This window comes from Pristiophorus japonicus, chromosome 5 (genome assembly GCF_044704955.1).
Source record: "Pristiophorus japonicus isolate sPriJap1 chromosome 5, sPriJap1.hap1, whole genome shotgun sequence".
In the NCBI taxonomy this organism is placed as follows: Eukaryota; Metazoa; Chordata; class Chondrichthyes; family Pristiophoridae; genus Pristiophorus; species Pristiophorus japonicus.
Window position 1 is genome coordinate 238,177,140 of NC_091981.1, and position 18,270 is coordinate 238,195,409.

Below are 18,270 nucleotides of genomic sequence, written 5' to 3' on the forward strand. Positions count from 1 at the left end.
TCGCAGCAAATGAATTTTTGGGCTCCTTGCCTCACTAGCAGCTGCTCTCAGGCAAGGGGCGAGAGGAGACCTGGTCGTCTCCATTTGCCGCTGTGAGGAGCATTCTTGCACTGGGAGGGGCACTCCTGGTCATCTTGGCTTCACATGATTTAAAATGTTATGGCTGCCTTTGCGGTGGCGGACAGTTTCTAGGCTGCATCCGTGGAAAACCTGAGTGGAGCAGACCTGCGGTCTAGGAACGGGCAGCCAGCCCTATTTCTCGGAGGGAAACCTAAATATGAATTCCTAAAATGGGCATTAGGCCCCCTTGTATATGAAAGGGGCCTAATGGCTGCCTTTTGTAGCCGCCCTGGTTGCTTGAAAATTGTCCTGAAAAGAGCAATATGGCATTGGATGTTTTTCAGGTGTTCTTGGGGCGCAGAGCATCGCCCTGCAAAATTGGTCATATTTTCCCTGGTTTATTTGACCAGAAAATGAGTGCAACAATAACCAATTTCTATCCCACTGGTTCTTGGTTTGAAAAATCCATATTACTGGGATTTCTGTATCTGTCTGATTTAAATCAATATTTGTCACATTGGCAGTATATAGTGTCCATGGATCAAAAATGTTAGTTTGTTACTGGGCTATTTTGAATTTAATGGCGAAATGGAGCAACTAGTTCTGGCCTCTCCTTCGCATGTGGCCAGCGTCTTATTTTTGCATGAACAGTTTTGCGTAAGCAAATGTTAAGACATCTAGTTTGGGAAATCTGCTGTGTGCCAAAATAAGCTCCTGATCAGCGGCTGCCAGCAACACGAGGGCTTAGTTCAGTGACTAGTTTCCATGTCAACACAAGTGGGCGTGCCTTTTTTGTTGACTTGCCTTGATACTTTGCTCAATTATGCTTTTTTTCCAAAATTTACTTTCAGAATCCCCAATGTTGTTGTGCAGCAGAGTCCATTTATAGCATATACACTTCATTTGAAATTCTTCAATGGTTTACATTTATTTATTCTCTAAGATGGAATAAGTACAACATTTCAATGAAAACCCTTCTGCTAGCAATGCGCTCAATCTGCTGACTCAATCCTGGTTTCTAAGCAGAGTTGACTAACAACCTTGAAATGGCCTCCGTTTGTGGCTTTAATTGCTAAAGCTGCTGTGTGGGCAAACTATTTGCTTTCTGCGCTTGAACAGATTTTGCTGTATATCCAAAGCAACCAAGCACATGAATAATATAAAATATTTGAGCTGAAAGGGATTGTTCCTATCCCTGCAGAAATCAGTATGTTTTGCTGATAAAAAAAATTAATACAAACCTATCAAAGTGCAAATACTTTTTACTCTTGTTAATTTTCTCCTCTTATTGATTCCTTGCTGTGGTATGTGTCCACCACCAGGGCCACCCTGGCAATACCACAGCACAGAGTCAATAAGGAGAGAACATTGACAAGAAACAAGGCCAATTGTTTTGCCCTCACTGCTGCCTTAGCTGAGTGTTAGCAGGCTCAACAAAGTCCAGAGATCAAATCAGCATCAACTTCGCAGTAAAGCTTAGCTTCTCGTTGGATAATCAAGGGTGTCTGCATCTATGCTGTGCATTGCTGCATAAAATCACTTTTTTTAAAGAGAATTATGGGATCCATTTTTTTTAAGTATAAATTCAAAGGTTGAGGACAAAAATGCTTTTCAACAAAACCCTCCCACAATAGTTAACGAAAATAACAGGTGTGTATTAAATGAAGCAAATTGTAACCTTGCTTGAAGCAGTTCCTAAGTGAGCAGAATTCTAATTAAGTTCGACTGACATGAAAGCTGGAGGCAGATTTATGTAAAGAACAACCATGCTTGCAAACAGAACATTTATTTTCCAGAAGAAATCAATGCTGCCTAAATGTAACAGGAAAATGCGCAGCGTGGTGCTTTGTTAAAGCTGACAGAAAGTAAATGGAATGACCACCGAAGAGAAATGAACTTCTCGGTAGGAACTGGTTACCTCCCCACTATTATTAAGTACCAACCTGAATAGTAGTAAATACTACAGAATCAAGCTTGACAGAAACACTCAGCGGCCAGTGTGAAGAAAGCCCACTTCCATCAGTAGTGAGACTGAGCAGTAATCAGCCACATAGTGTGAAAAATGTGCCCGAGGTTGACGGTCCACTCCGTCCAATTACTTCGGCCATTTAATATTTATCTCTCAATCAACATAACAAAAAAACAGATTAACTCATCATTTTCACATTGCTGGTTGCGGGAGCTTGCTTGTGTGCATATTGGCTGCCGCGTTTCCTACATTACAACAGTGACTACACTTCAAAAGTACTTAAAGTGCTTAAAAACTAAAGTGCTTTGAGCCGTCCGGTGGTCGTGAAAGGCGCTATATAAATCCAAGACTTTTTTCCTTTTTAACCCACACATCACAAAACTGAGAGTGACTCGAGTTGTTTCTGCAAGCAGGGCTTGTCTGCTTTATTGTCTTGCCTATTTATGTTAAGTTGGAGCAGACACTTTGAGTTTGGATTTGTTTGTGATCAGGTGCTGCCCTCTAGTGTTATGAAATGTTTATGTTTCTTTCCCCTTCAAGATTTTCTTTTCTCTAATTTCCTTCACTCTTTTCCCTAAGATGCTTACTCTGCTTCAATTTAATGGACACCGGAAATCCTCTTATACCATGCTCGTGGTAATTTGAGATTAGATACCTGCTAACATCAGGCTTGTATGACTTCTAGAGACTGTAGGTCCCGCACTGGACTCCTCAGTTACCTGAGAACTCACTTTTAGAGTGGAAGCAAGTCATCCTCGACTCCGAGGGACTGCCTATGATGATGACTCTAGTGCTACAACAGGCGATCTCTTTACCCAAACAGCAAAATACTGTGGATGCTGGAAAAAAGAAAGACTTTCATTTATATAGCACCTTTCACGACCACCGGACATCCCAAAGTGCTTTACAGCTAATGACGATCTTTTTGACGTGTAGTCGCTGTTATGTGGGAAACGCGGCAGCCAATTTGTGCACAGCACCGACAAACAGCAATGTGATAATGACCAAATAATCTGCTTTTTTGTTATGTTGATTGAGGGATAAATATTGTCCAGGACACTGGGGAGAACTCCCCAGCTCCTCTTCGAAATAGTGCCATGGGATCTTTTACGTCCATCAGAGAGAACAGACAGGCCCTTGGTTTAACGTCTCATCCAAAAGACGGCACCTCCGACAGTGCAGCACTCCCTCAGCACTGCACCGGAGTGTCAGTCTAAATTTATGACCTCAAGTCCCTGGAGTGGGATTTGAACCCACAACCTTCTGACTCAGAGCGTGAGTGTGCTACCCACTGAGGTGTGGACCCTTGTAGTTTTATGTTGGGAGATTCTAAATAATACACCATGATTTCTGCTGCTCCCTTCAAACATTGACTTGCTGTACCCAGTGGGAAGATTCTTCAAATGAGCTACATGTAGAAAAATGAAAGTCTTATTGTCCAGAGTTGAAAAGGTGTAGCCAGTGAGTGCTGTTCTAATTTATTATGTTTTTTAAATCTGCAGTGGGTTAGAAAAATCCATAGATGGTCTGAATAAGAACAGCTCTTCAGCCCAGCAAATGGTCACTTTGAAGGACGTGGAGGAGGGTGCTGTTGCACTGCGCCAGGTGGGAGAATCTCTTGCTGGTCTGAAAGGTAAGGTACTTCATTATGGATTTAACTTTTAATTAAATTTGTATTAACAAAAGGGGTTCGCACCAATCTTTGCTGGCCTACATTGGCTCCTGGTACACCAACATCTCTCATTTAAAATGACCATCCTTGTGTTTCAATTCCGTCATGACCTCACTGCTCCCCATCTCTGTAACCTCCTACCACTCTACAATCTGCCTTGTACTCTGTTCCTCTGACTCCAGTCTTTTGTGCATCGCTGCCTCCCTTCAGCCCACCACTGGTCGTCTCGCTTTCAACTTCTTCGGCTCCATGCTCTGCAATTCCTTTCCTAATCCTCCTCCTCCACCTTTAAGACTCTCCTTAAAACCCACATGTGACTCTTTGGCCGTCCCCTTGTAATGCCTCTAAAATGCCTTGGGATATTTTTGTATGTCAAAGGCACTATATACAGGTGCAGCATCGAGAATTCAGGCCCGAGGCCAATCTGGGCTTTTCAGGATGTTCGATCATCTTTCTGACGTCATGAATCTGGAAATACCTGAGCCCAGGTTCGGGTATTTACCAATTTCGGAACGTCAGAAAGGGGGGTGTGGGTGGGGGGGGGGGGTTGTCCCCGCCATGCAGAAAATGTTCGGGCGGGCCCCGCCATGGAGGGGGATGTGTCCGGGCGGGCAGGCGGCGAGGCCCCGGGGGCGAGGTGAGCAGAGGCAAGGCCCGAGGTCAGGCAGTGGTGGGGCCCCGAGGTTGACGGGTTGACGGGTTCAGATTCCAGAACATTTTACGGATTCCGGAAGACCGTGCCACCAATTGGTCCGGATTCTGGAACATTCCGTATTCCAGAACTCCAGATTTTCGACGCTGCACCTGTAAATGCAGCTCATCAATGTGTCATCATTCTATAAAATTATGTGAGGTTTTAAATATTAGAGCAACACCACTTGTTTCTTATTTCTTCATCTATTGTGTCCAGTTGACAAGTCTTGTTTATATTGCACACCTTGCATTTAAAAAAGTCAGTCAAGAATTGTAGAATGTTTTGAATTTTCAGATCTTACTGTTAGTTGTCCTGTTGTTATACAATCAGTATCGTTGCAAAAATAAGTGGGGAAATAGCTTTCACATTGGGCGAATGGCATCATGCTCTATCTTAGAAAGCTGAGTGATCTCATTTTATTATCTAATATTTACAACACAGAAACAGGTCATTCAGCCCAACAGGTCCATGCAGGGTCGTTTGGTAGAGGCATCCCTTAAAGTTGAGAAGACAGAAAAACTGCTATAAATAAGAATTATCCACTTGACTTTATCGTCAGTAATATAAAAATCAAGAGTTACGTACATTGTTGCACAAAGTTTGAAACGTTTCGGTTTGTGTTTTTTCCCCAGTCGAGTTCCCCACTTTGCAGAATAAGATGCGGGCAGTACTCCGTGTGGAGGTGGAAGCAGTGAAGTTTTTGAAGGAAGAGCCTCACAAGTTGGAGAGTCTACTGAAGAGAGTCAAAAGTATGACCGAGGTGCTCACCGGCTTAAGAAGGTAACATCCATCAGAACAAAATCATTATGTTGAACTTATTTTATATACACCATGTTTCATTGTTTTACAACATGCTTTTTTTAGTTGGAGAAATATCATTAATTGAACTGAGGTCGTCTTAGTCTTGTTCATCGGGAGGTATAAGCTAATAAAGGGGATGTGCATTCCAAAGACTGACTATCTGTACATTCTATCAAAAAGGATGTCTCCAAACATGAGATTTTGTAATACTTTACTTTAAACCACTTGAAAATCCATTTAGACCGTCACTACCTCCCTCCCCCCTCCCCCCCACCCCAAATCCAACATCGAAGTATTCCTTCAAACCTATCACTGTTTGTAGTTATGAAAGCTGTTATTAACTCGTAAATTATTTATCAGCTTGAACATTCCTACTTTATTCACGGTCAGCAATGTGGTTTTGGTGATCTTGTTGTGTATGTTATAAACCCAGCTATGGAATTCTTTTGGTGAATCTTCAAAGTACATCTTCAAGATATTTGACAGACTTTGTACACTTTTAGCCTGCCCCTATTTCCACCGCTGTGAAAATAGATGCAGTAGACGACGACTTCTCACCGACAGGATGTGGGAGAACATTACTCACCCAACACTTTGGAATGTGTAATTAGATGCCATCATTATCAGGCAGGCTACAGGGTTCAGATAAGGCACAGTGCTAACACCACTGTTTTCAGAGAACGGACAGTGCTCATACTATCTCCCCGTCTGGATGATGTTCTGCCTCTCATCCTCCTTAGATTTGGACCACGCTATCTCTATGCTGCTAACCCCTCCGCCCGGCCACCTTTGTTCTGCTCCCTCCATGCTCCTGATTTCCCTCCGTGCTCCACTGCGTTTAGTTCCTGTGCTCTGCTCTCCATTTCCCCCTATATCTGACCACCTGCACCGGGTGCTGGCTTCTCAGGCCACGCTTTTGGTGACTGACAACGAGGAAGGTCCTGCGCGATGTGCAGGTGCAGCAAGGCTATGGGTCCACGCAGGCGCCAACAGCGGAAATGTTGCAAACAGAAAGTTCTGTATTTATTCCCACACTTTTAAACGAATGATCTTGTGGCCCCACACCAAAGCTGTTATAGTTGCTGTATCCAGTCTTCTCGAACCTCAATCTATGGTTAGTTGATGGTTTATGCGCTCTCACATTTTCAGTGACAGACGAGGTGATTGAAGAGGGCACCCTGGAGTGCTAAACAGATCAATCCTCCTCTTGCCTACCCCATGGAAGAACACGTCCACTTTGCCAGTCATCAAACGGGTTGGGTGCTATGCTGCTCAGTGTCTCTAATCCACAGATACTTCATTGGGTTGCTTGCTAGATTTTCTTAATCTTCTGTTAAGATACTTGTAGTGCAAGGCCAAAGCTGTTCTGGGAACTTACATCAACTATACGGATCTCCTGACCCTGCGATATTGATCAGTTAGCTCAGTTCAGCACACTTTTGGTTAGCTTTGTGGATTTTGCCTGGACTGCAAAGTTGGGTTTTGCACCTAAGCTAGCAGTTAGTACGTTAGTTTAGTAATTAGCCCTGCTACAACTCACTTTCCAGTGCTGATTACTCCAAATGTATTCCTTAAAAACATTTATTTTTTTGTTTTGTGTAACATTTACTCCACAAAATGTCTATTCTTTAAAAAGCTTCAATTTGTTCACAGACTTGTGACTGAAGACCTTTTGAGAGGAACAGAACCCACACATCTATCGCAGAAGAGCAACACAGAAACTATGATCACAGCTGTAGAGTCTGAAATGTCCAAAGATTCTCCCTTGCAAGTTCAGGAGCATGCTGCTATTGCACAAGCTCTCCCTCAAAGCCCCCCAGGTACACTCCACGAGGCCCAGAATTCCCTGGTGAAGTCAGAGTCACATTTGGTCGTCCACCATGTCCAAAGCTCTCCGGTCCTGATTCACCAATCTCGTCACTCCTCCGCATTGGTTCACCCTACCCAGAGTCCTCTCGTCATGCCCAAACAATCCCAGAATGCATCAGTCACCGTTCAGCAGCAGGTCCAGTCCCCTCCGGTTATTACAAAACGATCTCAGGAGTCGACCAATGGAGTACCTCAAATCCAAAGTGCTCCGGCTCACCAGTTTCAGAGTTCATCATCAATTGCCCAGGCTCCTTCTGGTCAAAATCTCTTCATTGATGAAATTCATGCTGCAAGTACCAAAAAAGGCATTCACCGGAAAATGACCATTGAGGTACCCTTGAGTTTACTTTTCGAGATGGCCTTTACCTTGTCGATCATTCTGTCTATTTTAAGTGGGTTCTTGGTCATTCTTAACCCAGCTCAAATGTATGTAAATCACAGGATCTACTTTTATATTGGATTACAGGCAGCGGAGAGAGAATGGGAAGAAAAAAGACAAAACATGAATCAGTACGATGAGAAGGAGTTCGAGCGACTCCTGGAGGAGGCACAGGCAAATATGATGAAAGGAATTCCTAGCTTGGAAGTGGAACCTGAACAAAAAACAATTGTAAAACCAGAGGAAGCGGATGGAATGAAACAACTAGGTATGGAACTTAACATCTAGTGGCAAAAATAAATAGTAGGCTGAGGTGGTTTAAGTTAACCAACATCGACCCCTTGATATGTTTAATGAAGGTCACTGATGATAAAAGGGTAAGATTCTGAGAAGAGCAGTAACAAACTGTTAAAACTAACTTTTTATCTACAGTTGAGGTAAGTAGCAATCAAGATTTGAAATGATCTCAAGCACAAGTGCTACATAGACTACATAGTGACAGGGCTGCTTATTTGTAAGTTTTGAAAGGGCTGAAAAGCAGCAAGATTATATTTTAAGTCTATTGTCATCCGAGCCCCAGATGATGGCCCGTGACATCAACCTGCCCTACTCCATACTTTGTGTCAGTACCGATGGGTGAGCATTTTGAGTGCGGTACAGTGACGTGTCCTGCATTGTTTCTTGCAGAAGAGATGACACTAACTGAACCAGGAAATGAGAAACCCATGAAATCCCCACCACCACCACCTCCTCCACGCAGATTCTATCCACCTGGCTCTGGCCTGACAACTACGAGATCTGGAGAAGTGATATTTACTACCAGGAAGGAAGGCAGTCCGGTTACAGTAGGTATCTGGTTCTGGACAATGGATGATTGTGTTAATCCAAGTATTACATAAAGGTCAAAGTGCAAGATGGGGAAACTCCTGATCTGCATAAATAATCTCAATCCGGGTGTAGATGTTTCCATTGATTTTCTACATTTGATTAAAGGATAAGCATTCCTCAACTTTTTTTTGCTCCTCATCGCAATAATCCCTCCCCAATAATGAGCTGTAGTTACCTCTTAATCTTATATGCCTGACGAGGGTGTACTTTCAAAACCCATTGTTAAGATATTTTATCTTTCCCTCTTGTTAGATTGCCCCACACATAGGATTTGCAGGTAATCTACTGTCACAATTCTGGGCCAGTCTGAAGGGATTTGCATGCTCTGTTTCTTGCTCCCTTGTGAGAATCTTTGCTTGAGGAGTCCCCTTGACTACCCGGCTGGATTGGAGAACTCTCTATGGGATAATATAGGTGCAAATTTGTATCCTGGCATTCCAGGCACCATGTGGGAGCACCTATGCACTACCCCAACACATGGCAGTATTTTTTGAAGTGTGTGAATAAATAGATCTATCAATACCTCAGTAACAGATAGTTATAACTAGGGTTTCCTAACCAATAAATTGTCAGCTGTCTTAAATAGGTATGTACTTTTAAAGATTGGGCTGTGCTGTGTTACATATGTTCTCACAAGCGGAATATTTAAGAGCAATGGGCCCACCTATACCAATTTTAGTAATGGTCAAACATATCAAGAATAATATCAATAAAGAGAAAATTTTGTTTCATATTTTCAGGAAACTGAGACTGATTTTCATTCTTTGGACCGGCTTCTTATAATTTTTCAGCAAAGGTTGGGTGCAAAGCTGGTTTTCATCATGAATGCTACACACTTCAGTGGTTATACTTGTATTCTGAAAACATCTTGTGGGAAATGAAAATAGTTAATATTTCGCCTCTGTGGCGATGGCATGAATGCTTTGTCCCAAACTCTGTAGTTTCCAAATGGAACTAAATTACAATATTTTTATCATAGCTTTAGAAATCCTAAGCAGGTGTTAAAATATTTGATGTCCCAACAAAATGCTGGCAGCAGCACCATAGTGAGAATAGATATCTCAAAAATAGACACTTCTTGAGCTCCAAGGGAGAAACCAGAGTCTTTCCATGGTACAAGAGCCAGATCTTTGGCTTAGCAGGTGATGAATAACTCTCCATATTAATGTCTGCATTCAAGGGGCAGAGTTCCAGCCAATGTATTGCCTAGAAGGGCATTTCATAAGAAGAGGAGTTGTCATCAGTATTGATATCGATTTGTTGGACTTTTGAGGTTTGTAATATCTACTACAATTCTATGGTACTGTGAGAAGACATTCATTGGGATTTTCTTTTGTAAAATGTACTATTTTCTGTGGTGAATTTTATGCTAAGTAAGGTGGATAACATCAGTGCCGTGAACTGGAAGAAGCACCCAGTTCAGGCATCCGGGGTCAGCATCAAATACTACAAGGTGCAGTAGAGCATAGTTCGATACAGAGTAAAGCTCGTCCACCTTGCTCCAGTAATGTGCCTCAGGTCTAACCTCAGAAGAGCAGTACTTACTGCACCAGTGTGATATTTTCCATTTCCCACACCAGCCATTCTTAGTGTCTCTGAGTGAGATTGCCAAATAAGGAAATAATGTTGTGCTATGTACCATTCCCAATAGAATGTTCCCATTTTTGTTAAAGTATACTGGGTAAAAGGATACTGTTGTTGTTTTTTTGATAGTCTGAAGAGAATAGTCCAGCGTTACTCAAGTCACCAAGAAGTCCTGTGGAAGTGAAGGAAATGGCACAGACTTCTGCCTCAATAATGGCTTCTGCCATCAAAGATGATGAAGATGAGGGTGACCGAATACTGGCAGAACTACAGGTAAATATGGACTACAAATAGTAATGGAAGCAAAGCAAAGAAACAAACTGCAAATGTTGTCAAACTCCCAACAATCATTTATTGGGGCATTTGTCATTTTATTTCTTCTAACAGAGACTTGAACAATGATTCTGAGGTTACGACTATTTTAAACTTTGATGACTAGACCAGTTTAGCTTTAAAATGTTTCTAAAGTTTATTCTGAAAATGTAATGCTGGTTATTCTGAATCCATTAAAAGTGTGGTGCAAGTTGAAAGCCTTGTGCTGCCAAATTCCCAGTGTCAGCTGCATTAGCTGTAAAGAAGTGTGCAAATGTTGTCAAATTGTGGGCTGCACCTGGCCGAAGAGATGAGACACGGGAGTGAGGGCCTCTGAAGAAAATCAGGGACATTGCCTTGAGGCTATGCTCGATCATCTTCTAACAGGTAGTTTAGAGTAGCATTGGCAGAAGGCCGAGAAATGATCCGTCTCAGTTCGTCCATGGCCTGAGGGGGTTGAAGGAGACAAAGTAAGCTGATCCTGAAAACAACAAAAGCAGAAACATTTTACAATTGCATTTTGTGAATAAAGTCAAATACACTGCTTTTTATTATAGTGTATAGATGTATGTGGGGTGGTTAGAAGATTAAAAGTAACATTGCTAGATTCGCAGTCTACAATGCTTTTAATATTGCAATAATGCCTCAGGATCCCAGTGTGGTGAAAATGGCTCTGTTTTATATTCCACTGTAGAATCCATAGCAACGGAGGCCACCAAAAGCAACTGCACACACACAAGCTTCCACATGCACATTTATTTTAAAATTGGATTTTGTATCTTTGCTTTGGGCTGTAGAACATTCCCTAATGGTTGCTGGGTGTAAAACTGCTTTCATTGCCTGTGCAGGCAGGTTGAACAGTGCAACCGACTGCCAGCCAGCAAGCATGGCTGCCTCCACATCCGTCAACCTTGTTCCTATCACTATGAGGGAAAGGAGGACAGCACTGCCTCCACACATGCCCAGGACCTTCTGGGGATAGTATCAACAATCACTTATTTTGCCGCATTGCCGTTGAAGTTGGGGCTGCTGTCTGGGAGTGTAGTAAAGTAAATGTTAAACTAATGTTAGCGTGCATTATTTTGAACACCTTAGAATGTTGCCCTGTGGAATGATGTACATTACCACGAACACATTGCTCTCCTGCGTCATTTGCTTTGGTCTCTTGTAGGATTGTTAGATTTTGAAAATAATGCAAAGATGTGAATATGAGGTCTGTCAAAGTGTTGCAGGATCAGAAATAGCCAAAGTAACAAACTGAAGAGTTCCAAGCAGTCTAATACCCCATTCACTTTACAGATGGCAATGGCTGCAGGCAAGCCTGTAATGTAAATAAACCAACAGCAGAGTTGTTAAAGGCACCAAAACATACTTGGGAGGCAGCTTCCTGTGCTACGTCTGACCACCTGGATAGGCTGAAGGAAGGGCTGACCCCTCTTTTGCATTGCTGGTTTCTACTAGTCTTTCACCAACATCAGGAAAGGGCCTTTGATCACGTTCATAAAGTTGGAGATTTGATTTTGCATGAAACTCGTGCTGGTGTGATTGCTTTGCAACGTTTAGGCACCGTTAATCCACTGTTGCTAAATTTGCTCTGCAGTATAAACTAGACAATTCAGCAGCAAAGGAGTAGGTTTATAATGCAGAGCTACTTGTAATAGAGACAGTTCAGTAATAAAAATGGGGCATTAGTAAGATATTAGCAATGGAAAGGCAGGGAAAGAAAAAACTATCTGCTGAATCTCAGTTTTGTGATGCAACAATTTTGTTAATATGCTCATTGTCTGCTTTTACTTAACCAAACTCTGAATTGATAAATTGAGAAAACCAACCGGCTAGTGAACAATGTGCTGTTTAAATGCGCCTCAGAGATGTGACAGTGGATTGAGTCGTTAGTTTTGGTGCAGTCTGAATTTGGAGTGGGGCGATTGCATTGAAGCTTTTGAAAGGATGTCCACATCAGAACGTGTTTGTCAGCTGGTTATTTGATCACACTTATCGCAACTTCTTCATGAATTATTCATGCATGTTTTTAGCGAACATTTTTTTGCATTTTGTTATTCTTCCTGGCACATGTGTTGCAATTTGGTTGACAAGTGACATTTGCTGCTTAACATGACAAGGAAAGCTGGGACCTCCATTTGAATGCAGTATTGTGAAATGCCTGTCAGCTCAATTTACCTGCAGTGGGTTTTGGTGAATTGGCCAATGTGAATAAGAAGTTTGCAGCACCTGTTGTGTTGTGTCCCTTTCTTTACTTTGATGACAAAATTATTATGCTTGTCTCCCTGATGTGTTTTTGGAACTAAGTGTACTAGGTACATAATACTTTCATGAAGAAAGCCAAATTGTCGTTTGAATAGTCTCAACTGGCTGTTTTGTAATGTGTATGGAGAAGCTGCAATGAGTGCTCATGGTTGAGTTAATCTCATAAATGACTTAGTAACATTTCATTAGCATTGTTTTGCTCGTTTCTATATATGCCACAGATACCAAATGATAATAGGATACATGTTTCTAATATGACTTTTGGTGTAAAGTTTTGATTAGGAACATTGGGACTTATGGTTGGATCTTGAAATAGACCTTGTTATCTTATTCCATCCCAAAGCCAAAAGCCATGAATGATGGGATAAAAGTTGATTTTTGTATGACTGAGTAGCTGACTATGCAGCCTGTGGGGACCTTTTTAAAATGAAATGTCAACATTTGACTGGTATCCACATTGGTATATCAGAAGTGTAACATCTCAAATTACAGTGTAGGAACCATAGATGGAGCTAAACTGGTAAATAATACAACATCTAAACTTCAAGTGTGTGATCTATTTAATCAAAAATAATCCAGCAACATTTGCTGATAAATTATTTGGGGAGAGAGGAAAGGAGAAACACTTCAAATAACTAGTGGTATATTGTAATCCTTAGGGTGTTTCTGACCTGACCCTCAAGTAGTACGGTTGTTAGTGGCCAAATTACTAGAAACGAAAGTCAATTGCTGAGAAGAGATCTAAAGCAGTTGAGGTGGAATTTGTAGATTAAAAGCGACTTAGCAAAGAACAAGTGAAATTTTGAAAAATGTGATAGAGTAATCTTTACTGAATGCTGTGCCAACCTATTTGTCCATTATTTCTATAAGGCTTCCTCTGATGCACTCACTCAATGTTGGGTCAATAACTGAGCAACTGTATGGGTGACAGAACTAAGTTCACCCTCACTGGACAACTCCTTCTCTGAAATATGTCATTAAAGGGGTTCTTCTATTTCATCCCAACTAACCAGTTTAACAATTACTTACCCACCCTAAGGACTACTTTATAAACTTCAAATGCAGATTATGTGGCTAATGGCACTTGAGTTTTTTGAAAAGTGTTGCTCCTGATTAGAGAGAGAGAGTGTTTTGATTATAACTTAGCCATTTGTGACATTTGTATCTTGTTTCTGTTAAAACTTAATTTTGAGATTTATGTTCGATTGTGAATGGTTGAGGCAAATTATATGAAAAACAATTTATAGTTTATGGAAGGCTACACATTTTCAAGCCTGTCATTGGAAACAATCCACATAGTTGACATTTTTCTCTGTGTCAATATGGCCAGAGTATGTGGGGGGGGTGGGGGGGGGGTGCAAATGATGATAAACACAATTCAAAGCACTGGTGGGAGAGTGCCAGCATTTAAACAGAATTGGATTTCCTCCATCAAGCTCTGCATGATGATGGCATTGAGACAAAAGTGCTTTTTCCTGCAGGGAGCTAAGTCAGCCATTGACTCTGAGTATAGATTCTGGAGCAGCTTTGGATGATGCCCAGGAGCAGGTTACTCAGCTGCCCTTTTGCTCTTTGCCACAGGGGGAATAAGAGCAAAATAAAATGGTTCTCTAACTGGGTGTGGGAGGGGGGAGGGGGAGGAATACAGATCAACGTAATTACTTCAGAATATTGGAAATTATCTCAAAGTATGAAGATGAGAGAAAGGATGTTAATAAAAATGGCTGTTGTCATTCAAAATTCAAAGTACCACAACAAAACCATCACTGACTGGAAACTTCACTGGCTCTGAATTCTAACAGTTCGGTGAATGAGCAAAGATAATGGAGTCTTTGTATTAACCTTTTTCCTCTTGAGAGTAAAATCCTTCCTTTCAAATAGTATCATTCTGGTGAAAAGTGTTGTCAAGACTGATTTAAAATGTTCAGAGGCAGCTGGGCAAATGTTTGCACTAAACCTTCACCTCCTCTTCAATGTTACGATGAGAAGTGTGACTGTAATCCGAGACCAAACCTCTCAAGGAATCCCACTGAGCACTGTGTAGCAATCATTGTAAGCTAATCTTACGATTATTTAGTTTTCCTGATTCAAATGTGTGCCAGAGTTGCGCTGTTTGCACTTTCTACGCAGCGGTACGTGGAATAATGTTAGGGTATTTTTTTTAAGGTTGAATTTTTTTGTATCAATAATGAATCTATTATTCAGAAATATAAATTTCTATTGTCTGAAGTATTTTGCAGAACAATCTTCTAACTCTCAAAGTTACAGACATTGGGCCCAAGTTTTAACTGGATTTGCTCCTATTTTTGGGAAACTTGTACAGCAGCTGTATGGTCACTAAGTTGTGCCACCAGAGGGCACTGCAGTGGGAGACTTGTAGGTTACCTGTACAGGTGTGCCAGGTCTAGTATAAAAGGCAGGCCACCATGTGTGATCCTCACTCTGGAGTTATATTAAATGGACTGAGGTCACTACAGTTCAAGTGCAATACATTGCCTCATGGAGTCATTATCAGAGCATCTAAAGAGATAACATAACTAACCAGAGCTTCCTGGATGACGAAAAGATAGAGAGTAAGAAGAAGCAGAAGAAGAGCACGTATGACAGATGTCTGGTTGAGAATACAAGTGAGAATTAGGCTGAATATAGAAAGTTCAAAGGGGAAGTGAAAAAGAAAATAAGAGGGGCAAAGAGAGAGTGTGAGAATAGATTGGTAGCCAACGTAAAAGGGAATTCAAAATTCTTCTATAGGCACTTAAATAATAACTGGGTAGTAAGAGGAGGGCAGGGCTGATTAGGGACCAAATAGCCACCTACGCATGGAGGCAGAGGGCATGGCTGAGGTACTAAATCAATACTTTGCCTCTGTCTTCACCAAGGAAGAAGATGCTGCCAAAGTCATAGTGCAAAGAGGACATAGTGGAGATAAGATTTGATAAAGAGGAAGTAATAGAAAGGCTGGCTGTACTTAAAGTTGATAAGTCACCAGGACCAGATGGGATGCATCCTAGGATGCTGAGGGAGGTTAAAGAGGAAATTGCGGAGGTACTCGCAATAATCTTCCAATCCTCCTTAATACGGGGGGTGGTGCCAGAGGACGAGAGAATTGCAAATGTTACACCCTTGCTCAAATGGTGTAAGGATAAACCCAGCAAGTACAGGCCAGTCAGTTTAACTTCATTAGTGGGGAAGGTTTTGGAAACGATAATCAAGGACAAAGTTAACAGTCACTTGGACAAGTGTGGATTAATTAAGGAAAGCCAGCACAGATTTGTTGAAGGCAAATCTTGTTCAACTAACTTGATTGAGTTTTTTGATGAGGTAACAGAGAGAGGGTTGATGAGGGAAATGTGGTTGATGTGGTGTATATGGACTTCCAAAAGGCGTTTGATGAAGTGCCATAAAGAGGCTTGCCAGCAAAGTTGAAGCCCGTGAAATAAAACGGACAGTGGCAGCATGGATACGAAATTGGCTACGTGGCAGGAAACAGAATTGTGGTGAATGGTTGTTTTATCAGACTGGAGGAAGGTGTTCCCCACGGGTCGGTACTCGGACTACTGCTTTTCTTGATATATATTAATGACTTGGACTTGGGTACACAGGGCATAATTTCAAAATTTGCAGATGACACAAAACTTGGAAGTATAGTGAACAGTGAGGAGGATAGCAATAGACTTCAAGAAGACATAGACAGGCTGGTGAAATAGGTGAACACGTGGCAGATGATATGTAATGCAGAAAAATGCAAAGTGACACATTTTGATAGGCAATATAAAATAAAGAGTACAATTCTGTCGAGGGTGCATGAACAGAGAGATTTGGAGGTATATGTGTACAAATCGTTGAAGGTGGCAGGGCAGATTGAGAAAGTGGTTAAAAAAGCATACAAGATCCTGGGCTTCATAGAGGCATAGATCACAAACATAAGAACATAAAAAATAGGAGCAGGAATAGGCCTACTCAAGCCTGCTCCGCCATTTAATAAGATCATGGCTGATCTGATCATGGACTCAGCTCCACTTCCCTGCCCGCTCCCCATAACCCTTTATTCCCTTATCGCTCAAAAATCTCTCTATCTGCATCTTAAATATATTCAATGACCCAGCCTCCACAGTTCTCTGCGGCAGAGAATTCCACAGATTAACAACTGAAATTTCTCCTCATCTCAGTTTTAAATACGCAGCCCCTTGTTCTGAGACTGTGCCCTCTAGTTTTAGTTTCTCCTATGAGTGGAAATATCCTGTCTGCATCCTCCTCGTGATCTTATACGTTTCAATAAGATCACCTCTCAGTCTTCTGAACTCCGATGTGCAGAGGCCCAACCTACTCAACCTATCCTCATAAGCCAACCCCCTCCTCTCCGGAATCAACGTAGTGAACCTTCTCTGAACAGCCTCCAATGCAAGTATATCCTTCCTTAAAATACGGAGACCAAAACTGTGCGCAGTACTCTAGGGGGCTGAAATTAGTAGACATACCGCCCGCATGCCGCCCAAAAATGCGATTTTGATCCAAAAACACCTACATACCACTCGGCGGAATATTCATCATTGTCATACCGTCCACCGTGCAGGACCGCCCGCATACAGCCCAAAAAGTATGATTTTTATTGCATACCGCCAGCATACCACCTGCATACCGTACTGGAAAAGGTGGTTTTACGCGATGGTAAGTTGGTGAGAATGGGTGGAATGCATGGAACTGCCATTTTGGAAATCGGGATCCGTCAGCTAAAGCAGCAGCTCTGTATTTCTGAGGTGAACAGTGATTTTACAGTGCGATTTTGATTGGAAAGGGTATATTTACTATTACTGAGTAACTTATTAAGATAGAAAGTTATAATCCCTTGGGAGCACAGGTATTTAAGAGTGCTTCACAGGTTGGAGAGGCACTCTGAAGACCTGCAATAAAAATCTAAAGTCACACTTTACTTTGAGCTCACAGTGTTCAGTCTGACTCTTTCTCCACATTCTACAACTGGCGACGAAATACAGATAGCAAACCCAAAGGTGCAGAGAACAGTGGGCATCCTGGAGAAATTTTCAGAGGGAGATGATTGGGAAACCTTTGTGGAGCGACTCAACCAATACTTCGTGGCCAATGAGTTAGATGGGGAAGAGAGCGCTGCCAAACGAAGGGCGATCCTCCTCACCGTCTGTGGGGCACCAACGTATGGCCTCTTGAAAAACCTGCACACTCCAGCGAAACCCACGGAGAAATCGTACGATGATTTGTGCACACTGGTCCGAGAACATTTGAACTTAAAGGAAAGCGTTCTGATGGCGAGGTACCGGTTCTACACCTCCAAAAGGTCTGAAGGCCAGGAAGTGGCGAGTTATGTCGCCGAGCTAAGATGCCTTGCAGGACTTTGCGAATTTGAAGGACATTTGGAGCACATGCTCAGAGACATTTTCGTATTTGGCATTGGCCACGAAACCATATTTAGCAAACTTTTGACTATAGAGACCCCAACTTGAGCAAGGCCATAGCGATAGCCCAGGCGTTCATTGCCACCAGTGACAATACTAAGCATATCTCTCAGCACATAAGTGCTGCTACAAGTACTGTGAACAAAGTGATGTTGTTTTCGAATCGTAACGTACAGGGCAGGTCAGACATACCTGCAGCTACATGTCCACAGATGTCTGAGAGTCCACCATCAAGGGTGATGAATGCAAGGCCATTAACACCTGTTGGCGCTGCGGGGGTGATTATCGTTTCCATTCTTGCCGATTCAAAGGATGCGTTTGCAAGGGCTGTGGAACAATGGGACA

The 18,270-nt window shown here is 42.1% G+C and overlaps 1 protein-coding gene across 14 annotated transcripts in view; it reads left to right on the plus strand.

The window, feature by feature from the left end:
* Nucleotides 1-18,270, plus strand: part of LOC139264638 (sickle tail protein) — an 801,407-nt gene that overhangs the window by 761,656 nt on the left and 21,481 nt on the right. For all 14 annotated transcript variants that reach the window (XM_070881417.1, XM_070881420.1, XM_070881418.1 and 11 more), the window contains 6 exons: nucleotides 3,532-3,662; nucleotides 5,028-5,175; nucleotides 6,850-7,396; nucleotides 7,532-7,712; nucleotides 8,132-8,289; nucleotides 10,046-10,189. In XM_070881417.1, the coding sequence (XP_070737518.1) occupies nucleotides 3,532-3,662; nucleotides 5,028-5,175; nucleotides 6,850-7,396; nucleotides 7,532-7,712; nucleotides 8,132-8,289; nucleotides 10,046-10,189 (1,309 nt within the window). The remainder of the gene's footprint in view (nucleotides 1-3,531; nucleotides 3,663-5,027; nucleotides 5,176-6,849; nucleotides 7,397-7,531; nucleotides 7,713-8,131; nucleotides 8,290-10,045; nucleotides 10,190-18,270) is intronic.